The 19,909-nt window shown below is 41.3% G+C and overlaps 1 protein-coding gene across 4 annotated transcripts in view; it reads right to left on the bottom strand.

Moving 5' to 3' along the window:
- Positions 1-7,754: 7,754 nt before the first annotated feature.
- Positions 7,755-19,909, bottom strand: part of FAM204A (family with sequence similarity 204 member A) — a 32,249-nt gene continuing 20,094 nt past the window's right edge. For all 4 annotated transcript variants that reach the window (XM_040254786.1, XM_040254788.1, XM_040254787.1 and 1 more), the window contains 2 exons: positions 12,360-12,466; positions 7,755-12,052 (listed from right to left, as the gene is read on the bottom strand). In XM_040254786.1, the coding sequence (XP_040110720.1) occupies positions 12,001-12,052; positions 12,360-12,466 (159 nt within the window). In that variant the 3' untranslated portion in view covers positions 7,755-12,000. The remainder of the gene's footprint in view (positions 12,053-12,359; positions 12,467-19,909) is intronic.

Genomic DNA, 19,909 nt, shown 5'->3' on the forward strand with positions numbered 1-19,909 from the left:
TTGCTCACTGGTGTATCCTCACTGCTTTCACTTGGACCTGGCACGTGACAAGCTCTCAACACATATTTACTGAAAGAATCAGGGAAGAACATACTAGTCAATTTCTTCTGGATTCTGTCATTTGCACATTTGGAAAACACCCTACTGCCTCCTGGAGCAGTCAGTCCTTCCTGCCACAAGAATGGAGGCAAAGAAACCAGGACCGAGATCCTGAAGAGGGCGGTAAGCTCCTGATCCACTGACGTCAGCTACAAAGCTTTTGACCTCGAGAGTTGTTGGAGCCACTTCTAGTAATATATGAATTTCATAAAAACTGCCTTCCAAGCTGCAGAGAAACATCTGAAGATTTTAATTAAACCCTCCGCCATGGGGAATGGAACTTTTATGCACACGGACTTCAGATTTTCTTCTCTTTTCTTTTTGAGCACTGCTGGCAAGGAAGCGAGGACCAAGCGAGGATTCCAATTGAGTTCTTTGACACGGAACCTTTCTTTTTCTGGCCTTTTTTTTTTTCCCTTTAATGAAAGTGGCTTATGAGTAGAGCCAGCCTGTTTGGGGATATGAGCATTTATATTAATGGAATTAGACTCAGTATTTATACTGAGGTATCCCTCTCTCCCTATGGTCAACTCTTTGCAACCCCATGGACTGTAGTCCATGGAATTCTCCAGGCCAGAATACTGGAGTAGGTAGCCTTTCCCTTCTCCAGGGGATCTTCCCAACCCAGGGATCAAACTCAGGTCTCCCACACTGCAGGAAAATTTTTTACCAGTTGAGTCACAAGGGAAGCTCCATCTTGTGATAAGATGTGCAAGTTTCATTGGCTTGTTTTTGTCTCTTCCATCCCAGCTTCCTACACGGGGAAGTTTACATTTCTAACAAGTGATTCTTCTGCTTGCTGGTAGTTCATGGATCATACTTTAAGAATCACTGGAAGAGGGAGAAAGAGCAAAGGCCTGGCCAGGGCCCTAACCCCGGCTCTTGTATGTTCTAGAGAGGGTCTGCTTGCTTTAGAGTTCTCTCCTAAATCTCTCAGCCTCTCAGTTTCCTCCTCTATAAAAGATATATAACATGTATCTACTTCTTTAGAGAGATGTTTTCAAGAATATAATGAAAGTATAATGAAAAGCATTTTAACTTTTCAACCTGCTAGACTTTTATATGATGCACATAAAATTAAGGTGTCTCTTTAAGGCAGGAACACATATAATACAGTAAGTCCCCTACATATGAACCTTCAAGGTGAGAACTTTAAAAGATGCAAACGTGCATTTCATTAACATCAGGCGTGAGTGAAATTGCAGCTTGCCCTCCGTCTCCTACTGCTGACGATCCTTCAGCTCTAGGAATGAATTTGTTTGTATGTAGGGGACAAACTGTAATGATTCTCAACATGTTTAAAAGTTTTTTTCAGTACAACAGTAACAATAGTCCCAAGGCTTATATTCTCAATCAGCCACGATTATTTAATAAGGACATCAAGACTTCAAATGGTTTGACTGGAAGGACCAGGTATGTATACACTCACTCATCCAACCATCCATCCATCTACCATCCTTCGATCCACATAAAATATTGGTCTGTAATTCTGTGCCAATCTAGATGTATTAGAAACCAGAGAGATCTTTAAAATCAAACAAAACAGCTCCGAGCCACATGCTCAGAGATTCAGTAGGTCTGGGTTGGACTCAGAAATCACACACTATAAGGGTACAGAGGATATGATCTCCATGCCCTGGAAAGAAATACCAAGGAAAACTCGGGAGTAGAGGATGGAAATGGGTGGGATTGGGGCAGGGGTGTGGTTCAGCAAAAATCCAAAGGCAGAAAGCACAGACGCCCTTCCCAGACAGGTTTCTCCCAGAGCAAGAGAAGCGTTATATACTCTAAAATGTTACTATTCTAGATGTTGTACAGTTAGGTTTGTGTTTCCCAGAGTATTGTGAGTAAACATGTGGATTGTTAATAAGTGGTGGGTGGAAAAAAAAAAAAAAAAAGATCACTTTGTTCAACAAATTTGAGAAGCACTGTGATAAACACCAGCAGAGGGTTACTGACTTCTCAGAGGCCTTGAGGTGCTGATAAAGTCACAGCTGTCAAGGTCACAGTGGCAATAACATGTAATGGTTCCCAAATGCATTTGACCACAGAAACCTGTTTTTCTTAACTGCCCAAGGTTCCAACAACCTACGCTGTTGGTTCAAACTGAACTTACTTTGGCAGCTCTCCTGTCTGTAACTATATGTACATATCAAAATATGTACATACATTTATCTACCTATCTAAGTGCATATTTTAAGTCACTTCAGTTGTGTCCGACTCTGCGACCCTATGGACTGTAGCCTGCCAGACTCCTCTGTCCATGGGGATTCTCCAAACAAGAATACTAGAGTGGGTTGCCATGCCATGCCCCCTCCAGGGAATCTTCCTGACCCAGGGATCAAACATGTGTCTCTTGTCTTCTGCACTGGCGGGCAGGTTCTTTACAACAAGCGCCACCTGGGAAGCTGGAAAAAGGACAGAAATTGAAATGATCTGCAACTATAAGATATATACCTATTTAAGCAAATGTCTTCTAGTAGTAGATGGTTTCAATTTCTATCCTTTATCCAGTGTCCAAACCCTTGTACAGCACCCGCTGTACTCACAGTTGCTCATGGGTGTGCTTGCAAGTGCTAATGAGTTTTTTTTTTTTAATCTTTTTGCTGTGCCACAAGGCACGTGGGATCTTAGTTCCCTGGCCAGTAACCCCTGCACTGGGAGCAGAGTATTAACCACTAGACCGCCAGGGAAGTCCCTGATCATGAGTTTTTAAAACCTTTAAGCAGCTCAATTTTCATATATCTCAGGGACAGTTATTAAGGGGTTTATTACTGGAATCAATAATCACTTCTGATTTCGAATCCAGCTGGCTTCTACCCACCACTACCAGGCATCTCTGTTTCTCATGTAATCAAGACATCAGACAAGTGAAAGGGAAAGTCGCTCAGTCATGTTCAACTCTTTGTGACCCCATGGACTATACCGTCCATGGAATTTTCTAGGCCAGAATACTGGAGTGGGTAGCCTATCCCTTCTCCAGCAGATCTTTCTGACCCAGGAATTGAACTGGGGTCTTCTGCATTGCAGGCGAATTCTTTACCAACTGAGCTATCAGGAAAACCCTATCAGATAAGGGGCAGATTCTTTAAACCCTTCTGACTTCAAGCCACCAGCCTACGCTGTTGGTTCAAATAATCTCCCCCAGGTAGAGCTGAGCCCGCCGCCATGATCAGGACTGTCTGACCTGCGTCCACACACACATCCACCTCACTTTACTGTGTGTGTGTGTATGTGTGTATGGAGCTGGCGGGGTTTATCCATCCCCCAGCTGCTGCTACAGCCAACAGCAGTGCCAGGCTACCCCTCTTTGACAGAAGTGCCCTCCACCAAGGTAGGGCCCCTTGCCCAGGGAAGTGGTGCACCAGGAAAGACCCAGAGCCCCCAGCTGACTGGGCTGAAGGTGTGAGGAGCCAGCTCCTTTGAAGTGAGTGGTTCACAGAGCCACGGCCTGACCAGCTCTTTCACTTCCTCATGGGCTTCACTCTCTCCCTCACAGGTGTTTCCAGAAATGCACACATTTATAAATTGCTTTCAGAAGACATCTGGGACATTACTTCTAGGAAACTTGATCTGAGGCACCACCTATTGTGATGCGGATTTAAATCTTGGATTTGACCCAGATCACCAGGCTTTCTGATGCCACTGTTACCTTGCTCAGTGGCTCAGCGATGTTGTTGACACTCCATCTTTTAAATAAGCCTCTACCTGTTTTCTTCAACAGCCTTCTCTTCTGACCTTCCAGAAGGAAATTCCATGGGTGTTTTGCTTGACACAGTGTGTCTAAGTATCATCTGCATTAATAAATATGTTGTTGTTCAGTTTCTAAGTCATGCCCAACTCTTTGCGACCCCATGAACTGCAGCATGTCAGGCTTCCCTGCCCTTCTCCATCTCCTGGAATTTACTCAAACTCATGTCCATTAAGTCAGTGATGCCATCGAACCATCTCATCCTCTTTTACCCCCTTCTCCTCCTGCCTTCAACCTTCCCCAGCATCAGGGTTATTATTAAATGTCTGATTTCACACAACTAAATTACTAAACTCTACCTATATTACCTGCTCTCTGCTACCTGCTTCACTCAACCCACATCACCATCCATGGGCACCCAACCCTACCGCACCCCTGTGCAGTCAACAAATGTTGTCAAGTCTCCCCCCACTCAAAACTTCCAGCAGTCACACTCTCCCCACAATTCCCACAGCCTTGGTTTAGGGTCTCATCAGTTCCTCCCCAGGATACTGAAATACCCTAGCTGTCCTAGCTTCAGGCCTGACTCCTAAAACACCATTTCTCATATGCCAACATGTACATTTCTTGTTTAACATATGCTGATGCGTCTCACCGTCTGTGTGGAGGTGGGTTCCAGCCACCCTCTCCAGCACCATCATTCTCCAGCTCCGCCACCACCCTCCCACACAACCCCACCACTTAATTCCTGTGCTTCCTTCTTCCTGGGATGATCTTGTTTCAGTGGGTCCCCTGTATGAAGTCCCAGTCTTAACCTCTGTGATTTAAACTAAGCATTGCCTTTAATATGCTGTCTAGTCAAAGCTATGGCTTTTCCAGCAGTCATATATGGATGTGAGTTGGACCATAAAGAAAGCTGAGTGCTGAAGAATTGATGCTCTTAAACTGTGATGCTGGAGAAGACTCTCTTGAGAGTCCCTTGGACTGCAAGGAGATCCAACCAGTCCATCCTAAAGGAAATCAGTCCTGAATATTCATTGGAAGGACACTGCAGCTGAAACTCCAAAACTTTGGCTACCTGCTGTGAAAAACTGACTCTGGAAAAACCCTGCTGCTAGGAAAGATTGGATGCAGGAGGAGAAGGGGATGATAGAGGATGAGATGGTTGGATGGCATCACCGACCCGATGGACATGAGTTTGAGCAAGTTCTGAGTTAGTGATGGACAGGGAAACCTGGCGTGCTGCAGTCCATGGGGTTGCAAAGAGTCAGACATGACTGAGCAACTGATCTGACCTGACTGAAGCACTGCCTTTCTCATGACCTTGACCGACTTTTCAGGTGGCAACTACATTCTCATTTGGGCCGTGCTGAAATGTGACTCTACTTCAGCATTTCCCATACATCGTGGGAGATGCTTGAGACCTCTATGTACCATGCACATTACTTGTCAAATATGAGAAGCTTTTTGATCAGCTCTGTCAGAATATCCAAGTACAATGCTTACATCAAGTCACAAGTAGTAGTCTGCGGTATTCAATATCATGTGTCTGGATACCACACATCAAGGTCACATGTGATGGTCATGGATGTGGCAGACATGGCTGTTTACTAAATGTATTTCCCTTCCTTCCAGGGAAATGGTCTACGTTTTCCAGCCTCTGATGCAGTTAGGTGAAGTAATGAGGTTCTAGCTGGTACAGAGGGAGCAGAAGTAACCCATTCCCCTTCTAGGCCAGGCCCATAACCTCCTCGAGTGTTCCTCTGTGGCTTCTTCCCCTCCTGTTGGCTAGGATGGTGACCCCCAGATTTATTAGGAAAGTCAGAGAGCTGCTGTCAATCTGGATCTCTGAACGACTGTGAGAGCCCCCCACTGATAGGGATGTCCCCCTTTGTCCCGTGAGCAGGAAATAGACTTCTATTGTTCGAGTCATTGTAGTTCAGGGGCATATTTATTGCAGTAGTTAACAGTTCCCTACCCTGGGCAGGCACTGTGACATAACCATGGTAGAACGAAGGACGTGTTGATACAGCCTAAGAAAAACTAAGCTTAAAATTACAGAGCATTGTGAAAAACAGCTGCATCCATTCTCAACTTTCACCTCAGTGAGCCTCACCTCTGTGTGAGGCAACAAAATATGGTGAAAGTCAGGGTGTCAGTCCCTGTGAGGTGAGTGCTAAGCTAGTGAATGACTGTAGCCAAGCTGACCAGTGAGGAGACTTCACATCCTGCAGAGAAAAAAAGTGTGTCCATGTAATTAAAAATTTTACATCTAGGTTATTTATTACATGTAGGTTATTTCTTGGGCTTCCCTTGTGGCTCAGCTGGTAAAGAATCCGCCTGCAATGCAGACCTGGGTTCAGTCTCTGGGTTGGGAAGATCCCCTGGAGAAGGGAAAGGCTACCCACTCCAGTATTCTGGCCTGGAGAATTCCAAGGACTGTATAGTCCATGGGGTCGCAAAGAGTCAGACACAACTCAGCGACTTTCACTTTCACTTTTCTTCCAGGTTATTTCTTGGGTTTTCCAGGCAAGAATACTGGAGTGGGTAACCATTTCCTCCTCCAGGGGATCTTCCCGACCCAGGGATTGAACCTGCATTTCCTGTGTATGTGTCCTGCAGTGGCAGGCGGACTCTTTACCACTTGAACCACCTGGGAAGCCCCTTTGTATTAACAGCCTACCTATCAAGTTGTCCAAAACATGCTTCCTAAACATTTCCCAGCAGACTGTGCACATTTCGCTTTTGCATCGGCATGAGTTAGCTTAGTGTCTAACAGGGTAGGTGTTCAGTGAATGTCTCTCAGATATTAAGTAGGGAAGAATCTGAAGCAACGCAAGGCTTCCTTGTTTCACTACTCCTTGTGACATCCATAATTACTTCTTCTAGTATCACTTACGTTACAAATGAAAACACTTTTTATTCTGGGCAGTTGTAATTGTATACTATCCATCAAAAAAATATAACGTTTATAGCTGAGGCATATTCAGCCTGAAGATGAAGTGATATATTAACTTCTTGATCAAATGCCAGAACTTACAGATGAATATGAAACAGACATCAATAATTACAGCTTGTACCATAGCTGTTGGTTTCTAAACCTTTCAGTTCAATGAACAAGTAATAACTGGACAGACACACCTTTCAGAAATTAGAGGTGGGAAAAGATTACCTCATTCCATACCTGTCACAGAGCAGGCCCCCTGCAGCAATTCAGCAAGAGGCGGCCCATGGGCCCTGGGCAGGGTGTGGGCTGGGCCTTCTAGAATGATGCGAGAGAGGACACAGAAGGACCCTGGGGCAGGAGCAGCTAGGGGCCAAGGCTGTTCTTGGACACGATACCTTCCCTTCCCTTCAGTCCCTTTTATTTTGTTTCCTTAAGAAACCTGGTCTGGACATAAAAGGTATGTGCTTAATTTTTTTTTTCTAAATTCCATCCTACTCTGAAAAGTCTTATGCTTTCTTACTTGAATGTAAAAAGGAATTACTAATGCTAATAAAAAGATGATTATCTCTCAGCTAATTCTTGATCTGAAAAGTACATCTAAACACCCAGCATACTGCATGGCATTTAATGGATAGTCCTATCAAAGGCCTGTGGTTGTGTTCCAGGGATCAAGGTCACAAAAGCTAGAGTGGCCGGAAGCTCTCTGATTGTACTGCTGTGTTTGAAGAAATTCTAGCAAAATGAACACACGTCTCTAGAACGCGCACGATTTGGAGGAGATGAAGAAACAATACACTTCACTGAGACCCAAGGGCACAGATGGTCTGACTCCTGAGTTTCTCCACAGCATTGTGATCTGCTACACACTTCCATGTTCTTAACTGGAGTTGAGAATCCTTTCCCCAGTCGCTCTTTGTGCTGATTACAGCTACAACACTGACTGAGTGCGTGCATACATGCATGTGTCTTTTACAGTGAGTAATATGGAAGGAGGACGAAATAATAAAGACTAAAGAATGCAGCTCTATTCATTTTATCAAAATCTACAGAGCACCCCAACCTCAAAAATGGAAAAGCAGGTCTCAGTGTCTCAGAATGTTATCAAGGTCAAGAATAAATACATAGATCAATAAAATAATCTTTTGACAGTTCACTGAAATTTACTCTATAAAGATTCCATTTCTTAGCAGTTTAAAAACCTGAAAATCTAGAAAGATGCTCTGATTATTTCATAATAAAAATTAATTCCTTGAACTGCACTGTCCTGGCTTTGACTTAGCCTTTTCAAAGTTTGTTTTTTTTTTTTTGGATCTATTATCATGATAGAAGGCATTGATGCCACAAATACTAATCTACATTTGGTCTTGGAAAAAGATTTTCGTGCACATATTTTGTCCAAATATTACTATTTGTTTCATGGAAGTCAAGGCAAAGACTTTAGTAGAGTGTAAATTTTAAGCCAATGAATAAACAGTTGGCTTCAAAAAACATTAAATTGACATGCAGAGCATTTGCTGCTCTGCCAGATACTAAAAATAAAGCAACTTCTGCCAACATGGAAAAACTTGAATTATTTCAGTTGGTTCTGAAGTTAACCAGGTTTCACTAATTTTCCAAAATGGGGCCTGACTTAAGGTTGTGGTTTCCTCAAACCTTACCTCTGAAGTAAGATGCCAACTGTCAGCAACTTTTTTAAGGATAAACCCGATAGATTTTATAGTTTAGCAGGACATACCTTCCTAAAAATGTGACATATTTACCCAACAAATGAAAATTTGAACATCTGAAAATTAATATTCATCTTTGAAGAATTAAGTTCAGGTTTCCCTGGTGGCTCTGCTGCTGCTGCTAAGTCGCGTCAGTCGTGTCCAACTCTGTACGACCCCATAGACGGCAGCCCGCCAGGCTTCCCCTGTCCCTGGGATTCTCCAGGCAAGAACACTGGAGTGGGTTGCCATTTCCTTCTCCAATGCATGAAAGTGAAAAGTGAAAGGGAAGTTGCTCAGTCATGTCCCACTCTTAGTGACCCCATGGACTGTAGCCTACCAGGCTCCTCCGTCCATGGGACTTTCCAGGCAAGAGTACTGGAGTGGGGTGCCATTGCCTTCTCCACCCCTGGTGGCTCAGTGGTAAAGAATCCGTCTGCCAATGCAACAGACGCAGGTCCGATTCTGGGCTAGGAAGATCCCACGTGCCTCCGAGCACCTAAGCCCGTGAGCCACAACTACCGAGCCTGTGCTCTAGAGCCCGTGCTCTGCAACGAGACGCCACCGCAATGAGAAGCCCTCGCACAGCAGCCGGGGCAGCTCCTGCTTGCCAAATAAATAAACAGATAAAATATATAAACAAGAATTAAGTTCAAACTTGTCTTATCAGAGTGAAGAATAAGCTAAGTTACTATAATATTTACAAGATAACAGTTTAGACAAAAGGCATCAGGGAACTCGGTACATTTTAAAGATGAAGTTTTAAGCTGTTAGCCAAAGTTCAGGTAACATTTTATTCCTGTCCTTGGCCTGCTCCTTCCTTAGCTGTCTCTCTAAAAAAAAAATAAGCACATTTAAAATATGGAGTTCGAGATTTATGATCAGTTGCAGAAACCTGTTTAACTACTGATTTACAGTTTGGGCCACAGTATTTAGGTCTGTCATCAGAACTAATTATAGCAAACCTGAGATTATATATTCAAACTCTCCTTTTGGTGAAAGAAATGAGAATGTTCTGCGGAAAATCAGAAACATCCTGAGGGCTTCCAAAGAGGAATGCCTTATCAGCTTTATTTCTCAGAACCAGGGCTGCAAAGCCCAAAATTATTGTTCTTTAGTAAGGTGTTTTAGCCTGAAGTACTCAAACAGTAAATCACAGTTACATTAATGGCATACCCATGGCCTGAAACATATTAATCTCAGTTAACAATAACTGACATTTACATTACTAATCTAATTCAGGCATTCTGATGGTAGTAAATGCACATGTTAAAGCTTCAGGAACTGAAATTATTACTGATCCAAAAAGAATCCTTATTTCACTGTCACCAGATGGAGAGGACAAATGACTATACTTTTGGGGCAATCTGGGTTTTCTAAGAATAATGTCCCCATTTTAATGCTTTAATGAGGAAAATTCAAATTAAAGCAGATTAAAAATAAAGTGGTCCCAAATGATATGCCAGCAGGGCTAACCCAAGAAAACCAGTGCCTTCCTCTTCCTCAAATCCTCTTCCCCTCCCACTCCTTCTTCTGCTGGATGATTCTGGACTCTTTCACAAGCCAGGACTCGAAGAGAAAGGGACTTCTGCAACATGGCTCCTCTTAGCCAATGAATCCCCTGAGACCTGATTCCACCATAATGCCGTCCACTCAGGGAAAATGTCCTCATCCATGTGGGACTCCTGAGTGGAAGGAATGAGCGACTGCTGGCCCCAGGGCAGGTGGAAGAAGGGTTTAGACAGCTGGACCTTGGGTCAGGGGCTCCCAAACCAGACCCTAAAGGTGATCTCTCTGGCCAGGCCTCACCAGGAGAAGAGAAGGGAAATGTGCCCACAGGGGGTCATGAAATGTGCTAAGGAGGCAGATAAGCGGGAAAAGGTGAGCAGACAATGCAGGGAGACAACTGTCTTGGAGCCCTGTATGTGAGAACGTTTTCCATGTTTCAGACAAAACCAATGGATTGTGCAGTGGATATTTCCCCCATGATGAATCTTTTTTTTAGAGGAAAATCTCCTATATTCTAAGTTTGCATTCACCTACTAGGAGCCTGAAGTAAGATGTTACAGGTAAAGGCTGTATGATTATATCTATAAAACTCAACAGGGAATACTGTCTTAAAATATAAGAGTTTCCAATGTTTGGTCTGAATATCTTTTCACAATGAAGTCCATAAGTAGGGCACAATTTCCTAAAATCTCACTTTCTCTACTATACTAATTTTCATCATCTAAGTGGAAGCAAGATATGATTTTTGTTCTTTCAAATGGCAACAAGTTGCTCACTTATTCCAGAAGAGGAAAAAAACATTAAATATGTCACCATAAATTAGTAAAATTTGGTTACTATTTGTAAGTCTAAAAGTAACAAAATAATACCATCACCATGATTCATTTTCTATGTTCCTGAATTTATACTACCAACCGAGAGAAAATTTTTATCAGATGGTTAGAAAACTTCTGATGAAGTAGCAGAAAGGGACAAGATGGAAACCACAATAAGCAGTTCTTTACCTCGACTGGGCACCAAGAGGCAGCTGCCAAAATAACCCAGGCCTGCCCCCGCACCACCCGCCCCCGCCAAAATCACAGCATCCAGCTGTGGGCTTGTCCACCAGCTTGAGACAATTTCTCAAAGCCCTTTCTAGTTGGGACTCTGAAACACATCTGTAGTGAAAACCACTTAGAAGGGCGCCAATCTTCTTTATGCTTATGCAATCTCTCAGTGTTTCCCAGAGCAATGGGGAAGAGGAGTGAAAACAATCAAATCATGTTTGTTCTTAGAAGGTTCAAAGTTACAATGTCTTGAGTTATAACTGTCTAGTACCGTTATATCAATTTCTCCAAGAACCATCTCATAATTTAAAGAATGACACAGCTGAGAGAGATATTTAGGAAGACATTTCCAGGCAGAGAACCTGAATTTAAATCATTCTCCAAATACTGTTAGATTCTGTCCTTTTTTAAAATGGTGTTATTTAACCTGAAGGTACACAAAGATTAATCAATTGCCTTTATTATGTTACTATGAAATATCAACTCTGCTGCCTACAATAAAGAACCGATAATTACTTTTGTAACATTAAGATGAAGGCATTTGTAAACACAGGATCCTTCTTGCACTTATGACTAATCCATTATAAACAAATGCCCATCTTAAAAACTCCAGAGTGAGTGCAGTTACACTGAGTGCAGATAAGAAAGTACAAGGAGCTCATTGGCTATGCTCCAGCAAATGGAGGAAAAGTAAAATTGATTTTATACCGGAGGTCTATATAAATAAATAAATAAAATCCTATCTTTTTTTTCCCCCCAGTATATATGCTTAGATTACTTGCACAAGTAATGGGATGGTCCATTTCACTCACTTCAATGGGATGGACTCTTTAGAAAAAGACTGAAAAACGATTTGATAACCAACTCCCAGATTTTATGCTGATTTTTTCTATTTCCATCAGTTTTCTGACATAGTTAACATAAGCAGGAAAATCTTTTGTAGTAAATTGAGCAACTGAAGACTCGAGTGAAGCCTCAAAGGTCTTGAAGAACTCTGGCAAGTCACATATATCCCATGTTGCTTTTGGTTTCCCACCTCTTCTTTGCTTCAAATCTAAAATGAAGAACATGAAAATCTTGATTCATTTCTAAATACTTTACTAAAGTAACATGTTTACTAAGCGCCAAAGTAAAATAAACTTAAAGAAGTTTTTGCACACTCCATCAATTACAAAATAAATATCAAACAGGATGAAGACATGTTTCTATATTTATAATCTGATAAACATGCAGCAAAGATCCAAAGAATAAAATAAATAACAATTATGCACAAACTGGATTCACAAAATGTATCAAAGAATTTCTGTAATTGCTATGAAGTTGGCAGAATCACTAATTTTAAAAAAATTCTTAAAACTCACCCCCAGGCAAGTTTCTTCTTTTTTCGTGCAACCTGTGAATTTTCAGCCTCCTTTTTGGCTTTCACAAAGTTGTGGCAGGCAATAGCTTTGGCAATTTTTACACCAAGCTAAGAATTACAAATGAGAAAAAGTGAAAATAAATATTCTAGCTGATACAAGAATTACAATGATACAGATACTCGAGAATTTGGGGTAAGAAAGCCAGGTCAACCTTACTTTACACATGCTAAGAATGGAAATTCTTAATGCTTGGGCCTCTGAAACCGCCAAAGTGCCACCACAAATGCAAAGACACAGTCCCTTTTCTCCTCTGCTCCCTCAGCCCTTCACCCCAGCTGTGCCAGTCTCCCGGATGGAGCTCCTTCCCACGTCAAGGCCCCTCAAGGGCCCACCAGGCCTGTGGATGAAGATCTTGAAGCGCTTTCAGCATTTCAGTAGGACAGACAGGAATTTACCCTGATAAGGCGGCAGCAGGCTGACAGAGACATCCAGTGTCTTTGCTTTGGGCTAGAATTATAGCAACTCCGTATGGGCGCACCCGTTATCTCATGCTGATCAGAAGCTCGGATTGGCAGTCATAGATGTGATTAATAAAACACAGGAAAGCTAATTACTACTTGATAAACACACTTTGTGTGATGGGCAATTGCTTTTCACTCACTGACAGAAAAAAAGAATATAAGGGGTGCCAAGAGGCAAAAAGGCGGGGCCCCAGGACCACAGCGTTCCCTGCCAGCAGCCCCCTTCACACTCCTTCCACTCATCTGCCCCAGTCCTAAAGGTCCCAGCAAAACAAAGCGTCCTCTCGGTCCTGCCCCCCAAGACTCCTCGAACTCAACCCAACACCATCTTTGTTTTTGTATTTCTCCAGCCCTTCAGCTTCTACGCCACAGCCTACGGTTCAGACACTGGACTCTCCACGGCCCTCTGGCCGCAGAGCTGTTCCTCAGTGAGTGTCTCCAAGACAGGCATGGGGCTCTTCTGTTTTTAGTGGGCTCCAATTTTAAAAACGCCCGCCTACATGGAAGGCTAAAAAGTATGTTAAAACAACAAAGGCTACAAAATACTCTTCCTGGTGTTTCTTTCCTTTTCTCTCCCTGACCGCAGCCTACTGCATTTCAGCAACCAGCAGACTTGTGGACGAGAGGAAAGGACCCAGAAGCCACTCTCCAGTCAAAGTATTAGAGCCCAAGGTTTGGGGACCTGCTTGCCGACAGTGAGGCATGGCAGGCAGTTAGGGGCTCACGTGTAAGGAGAGACGCTGACCTAGGAAAGTGAGGTTTGGCTTGCCTGCCATTCCTTTCAGCTCACCTTGGAGAACAGCTTCTTTCAGGATGAAAGAAACAAGCGGTCATCAAGCACTGTCCAGGGTTTACAAACGAGAACAAAGACAGATCCGATTTTTCAGTCCAGGATTACACATAAAGAAGGTAAGCAGATGGAAGCAATGTGACAGTCAAGCCAGAGTGCTGAGGTGGTCAAAACCCAAAGGAAAGCCACTGAAGGAAGGAGGGTTTGTGGCTGGGAGCCCACCTGGGACAACAGACAACCCAGTCTTCCGGACATGCAAGCCAACACTGCCATCACTACCGTCATCACCATCTTTCCTCACAAGGAGGACATTCATGCAACCAATATCATGAGGGCACAAACGCATTATTTTGCCAGGCACTGTTGTGGGTGCTGCAGACACGGCTTTGAACAAGAGGGCTGGGGTGGAGGGAGTTAGGGAGAAGGAGCTGTCAGTTACATCTGATGGCTTCAATCCCTGTCCTGTTCTCTTGGCTCTCTTTTCACTTTCAGTTCTTCACCACGGAACAGTTCATTTAAGTCAACTAAGAAAAGGCTAAGAATCAAAGGGCTGTAGCTTCCTCACCGAAGAGAAAACAAAGCTCAGAAGAATGCTGTGGCATCATTCATCATGAAGATGGATTTCCTATTGACTAAAACACCATCCGTTTGTCATAAATGTAAAAAGAATCAAGTTAGTGCCTGCTGGGTTAGGCTAGTCAAAACCGCAGTATCCGACACATCTCCGAATCTCACTGGCTGAACTTTTATTTCTGCTTCACTCCATGTCAGCTGTGGACTGGCCAGGCTCGCCTTCTGGTGCCGCCCGCATCTCAACATGTGGCTTTCAAGCCTCAGTTGTGAAGAAGAGCTGGCTGAAGGGGCTCACACTGGGTCTTCGGTGCCTTAGTCCAAAAGCGACACACAGCGTCTCTGCTCACAGCCCTCTGGTCAGAGCACAACTCCACCTGGTGAAGGGGTGCCGGGGGACGCACGGGGAGCAGGAAGCACACCTAAGGAACTGCCTACTGTCAGGACACACAGCTCGCCACTTCTGTTTAAGAGGTACGCCGGGTCTCCCCACATTCGTGCAGGACAGTCTCCTCTCCCACCTCCAAAAGGTGGAACACGGAATTCAGTATTTGTCTGTCTAATTATATTCCTATGTATTGGACAGCAAATACAAATCTGATATATGGTAGCTTTGCCGAAATCACCCCACCTCAACTAGTTTATCTTCTATTTAAACCGAGCCTATACTTTTAAGTATGAAACAAAAATGACCTGAACTATACAGCTGCTACGTACCATTAACCATGAGACAGAATTATTTCCTGAAACTGTCGTAAATTAGGGTACAGCTTATATTTGTAGCTTATTGAAATTTCCCAATATGGGTTTTCTGGATTTGGAGTAGACAAACCAAAGACCAACTCAGTATATCTGGACGCTGACTGTGGTCATTTGATTCACGTGGAACTCTTTTTAGCATAGTCACATACTCTTAGAAGGGAGATTTTCTAGCAACATGAAGGCCAAACCCAGCACAATCAGCATCACAGATAAGACTGAGAGCACACACACCACGTAAGACACAGAATAAACTTCTTAAAAATAATTCATGACAATGTAAGAAACACGTGTTTACATGAGAGGGCTCCATCGTTTTGTAGACTAAGTGAGCAGCGTAAGCGATTAGGTACAGAGGCAATACTTTCAAACAGACTTGTTTGTAGCAAAGTCTGTGTTTTCTAACTTTATTTTGCCTGGGGTTAGGTTCAATGAAACATTCTTTACCTGATAAACATTAAACAAGCCTGGTCTATGTATTTAACTGAAAGGAGATTTTAGCTTGTAAGGGTGATGAAAAATCCTATCGATGCTGGGGCCTTTGCATGCTTAAGATGAATGTGTTTCACTTACTCCCAAGAAGAAAAGAAAAAAGAACAGAAATATTTGGAAATCTGAAAGGATCATAAGATCTTCTATAGAAAAGACAGTTGAGAAGAAACATGTTTTCCCAGGCAAGAAGACTAAGCCAAGCTCCAGAAGAAAAAGAATACCACGCTATGTTTCAATATTACAAACAAACAATATAGGTCCCCAAGAATCCCCCTTTCGCTTCTCTAAAAAGAAAAAAAGCATCTTTGGGCCCAATGTAAACATCACAAAAGCTTGGTCAATGGTTTTTATATTAAAAAACGGTTTCGGGTCATCAGATAACTAGAGCAACACCATGTGGGAAGAAATTTTTTTTAAGAAGAAAAATATATACAGAATTTCTTCTATGTGTCGTCAAAGTATCAGCATTTTCCATATAGAACATCCAATATTTTGCTGCATTTTAATTAAGGTGTCTAAACATTATCACAAAGAACTGCAAATTGGTCAGAGCAAGCGGTAAGGAAAATTAAGCTCTAAAGGCTTTTTATCACCATATTTCAGGAACCAAGGGTGTAAAATGTTCTAATTTGGGATATATTAAAAGCCATAAAAGGTCTTTCAAAAAGATTAATGGTACTTTGCTTGGATTTAAGATAAGGGCTTTAGCTGGTTGGAAAAGCAGGGCCCTGGCTGGACCCTTGAGGCATTCATCTTTACAGCCACTTGGAAGATTTGTAAAAGCGTCTGCATAACCTCAAGCAAATGCACGGCGACATTTTTTTAATTCCTTTCAATTTTACAGGTTGAGCATGTGTAAATCATATTGGGTTGTAAAACAGATATAATGGCACATCGTGTAACATAGTCAAGATTTTTAAAAGACAACTTGCAAAATGAAGTTAGTTTTTCTCGCTAAACCTTGCCCTGCTAAAGTTTGCTGATAATCATTTAAAGAATCTGATTCAAACAGCTTCATCTAGCATCACTGTAAACTTCTTATCCATTTCATAAAATATTTTACTCATCTTCAAATTACTAGCTTGTAACAGATTTATGAAGTTTCCCTCCCTTTTGCACACTTTCAAGGCACTTATTTAAAAATACCAATTATCATACTTTAACTTTTTATGGAATAATAGGTCTCTATGAAAAATATTTATGCCATTCTCTTTTGTTCTTTAATTAAATGAAAACAGATGTTTTCTGAAGTAAAGCGGAACCATTACTGGAGTACTTAAAGTGTTAAGGTCTTTAATTTTTATATCAGTTTGGTCGACAATTCCTGATTGTCTTTACTCAAGCTCAACATTAATGTCAAGCAAGTTACCTAGGAGACGAAAGAGATCAAAGAGACAAAAACCCCTCCAATGTCTGATTAATCAAGCCTGCAAACAGCTTATTTCTTTTCGCCTGCATGCAAGTATGAAAATGAGATTCTGGGAGCCGAACATTGTGCAGATTTGTTCATTCTTATCAGAACAAAGCCAGCGGCAGCTTATTTCATGGATCATTGGCACTGTCATCAGTGCTACACAGAACGGGTGACAGCTCCTCATTTTGAGGCTTGAACAAAATTAGCAAAAAGTCGGCACAAATTAGCCTCTCATCTTTTTGGTAATATGACATTATTCATTTACTTTTTATCCAATTTTTAATTTTTTCCTTGTCAGCTATCCCTTTCTAGTGTCTCTTGCATGGCATCATAAAATGCCTTCTTAAAAACAAGCAGAGAAATAGCCAAAGTTGAAATAACATGCAAAGTTCAAACAGCAAAGAAGAAAAAGCACTTCCAAGGACCAATGATGCTTTATTTTTTTTCTTTTTAATAACTTTCAAAACTTTGCAAAAATACTGATGAACAGCTTAGAATACCATGAAGTTAAGTTTTATGAAATCGATAGTATATTTCAATAAACAATATGATGTGGCTAATGTGTTTTATTCAAAGCACAGGTTAACAGGGCAGGTGCTAGAGTGAAGTCAGGATGTCTTCAGTGGGACTGGGCCATTTCCATGGACATACCTGAGAGCCGAAGCTCTGAGGACAGCAAATAAGCTACGGCATATCCAGTCACTTAAATACTGACTTTAAATCAAGTCTTCTTCCCTCTGTCAGAAAGAACAGCCTAATTTCACTGTCACCTTAAAACGGGCATGCACATGTTTCCATGTTTGTGTACTACATATATCTATGTTGTGTGCACAACCGCACAAACACCTGTTATTTATTTTAACACCTATAACTTCAAATCAGTTAAAGCCAAATGGTTTTTACTTCACGGCATAACTCAACAAACCCTGTTTTTAAAATATAAGATATATTTGTATAGACATATTACATATACTGTATATTTACATGTATAAATATATATGATTCACCTTGCAATTTATATTTTAAAAAATGTATTTAGCCCATGACGTATGAGAAGATATATTTTGATTCATATCCTCAACTGTGATTTCATAGTGAAATAGTTTATGTAACACCTGGTTTAATGATGACTATTAAGGCTTCAAATTATATGTAGATTACAGTATTCCAAAGCGGGGAGAAAAGACGTTATACCGTTGAAATTACTCCTGGATAGAGACATTTATATTCAAGCAACTTATCCCATTCATAAGGGAAAAAAATTAACTATAAGCTGTTAGATGCTTTACACAGTCCCCATCAGAAAGACAGTTTTTCTTTTTTTTTAAAGAACTGTAGTACTGTTTTCAGCAATTTCTTTATCTCTGTTCTTCTAAGTAAGAAAGCTTATTAACAAGCTTTGAACTTAAAATCACATTTACAATAATGTGCCATCAACAGTTTTATAAGCTAATTAGAAAAAGATTAATTAATGACTGGCTGCTAATAAAATGGCAATCATGAAGAAAGAAACCAAGGGTGCTAAGCTTCAACTACCACCAATTAAGAGCTAATTACAAACAAATTATATATGTGTTTTGCTGTGGGCTTTAATTTACTAAAATGGTTTTAATTAAAAGAGAAAACATGCTGATTAATTGAACTGCAGAAAAAATCTACAGTATAAACTGTGCTTTGTCTGTCTCTTTAATTAGACTTGTAACATCTGAAATCTTTTTTTAAGGTTTGTTAAAAGCACCATAAACATAATTAAAAGAGAGCATAAGGAACACCATTCTAGGTGATCACCCAATCATACCCCAGAGGTTAAAAGAAAATGTCCTCAGTGCAATGAGATCTAAAAAGCACACCTAAAAGCTTGAGAGGAAAACCCATCACTCAGTACCATGTTTATTTTTCTTGTATTAAAATGCTCCAACTTCAAGGATGTACACCATTTTTGATAGGAAAGAACGTATCTTTCAGCTCCACCTAAAGGAATTCAACTAGGCCTTCCCTCACCTGGACAGGCAGAGCTTATTTTCCATACAGTGTGCTACCTGTTAATCTATACGAAATAACTGAATTACTTTTAAGAACTAAGGAGAACAAGGTTTCAAAGAATTAAAATTACCATTGAAAAGCCCCCTGGACTATGCACAGACTACAAAATGACACAAAGAGGAACGTTTAAATTAAAAAACCACTGAGAAATGACCAAAGTTAATGGAAGTGAGTCATTTCCACATGATCCTTAAGGGAGGCACACACCCCTCCCGCCATGGCAGGCAGCTTCCCCAGGTGGCTGATCACAACCGACCAGCAAGAGCCTGTTCAGTGAGGACTTCTTTTCCCCAGTGTCCTAGATTCCCTCCCAGTGCTAATCAGTGAAATATACTGCAGAGAAAATGGTCCTATACTCTGCTGTCAAAATGGAAAGACCAAAAGAAAGTAGAAGTAAGGGGTGGGAGGTAGGGTAGTAAAATTTCAAAGAGGGACATAAAATAAATTTTGCCAGACAGTTTGCAGGCATTAGATGACTTTGAAACAACGTATTCTTCATATACACTCCTGGAATTGACAACAAAGGAAATCTCCTTTCTGTAAAAATAAGATGTTGAAATGGAGATATTCAATTTTAAATTCTTAGTATGTACCAATGGGTACTGCTTAATGTATTTGTACTTTGTTTACCCTATCTTCAGTGACTAGAAATCATAATAATTAAGAAAATAGAAAGCACCTGCTGGCCTTCTTAAGAGTCACAGGTTCTAGTGATAAACTCGGATAACAGCTAATTGGAATATATGTTCAGCTTCGTATCTGAACAAAACACCTTACCTCTGGAATCATGGTTAAGAGAGTTCTAAAAGTAGTTACAAAAACAGGAAGAAAATAATTTTGCCCTCTGAATTAGAGAATGGAGAGTTTAGAACCACAAGACTTTCTTCACTATAATATCCATCAACTCAGCTCTTTTTTTTTTTTTTTTTGTATGTGATGCAAGAAAACAACTTTCCTAAAA

The sequence above is a fragment of the Oryx dammah genome, unplaced genomic scaffold (genome assembly GCF_014754425.2).
Source record: "Oryx dammah isolate SB20612 unplaced genomic scaffold, SCBI_Odam_1.1 HiC_scaffold_14, whole genome shotgun sequence".
In the NCBI taxonomy this organism is placed as follows: domain Eukaryota; kingdom Metazoa; phylum Chordata; class Mammalia; order Artiodactyla; family Bovidae; genus Oryx; species Oryx dammah.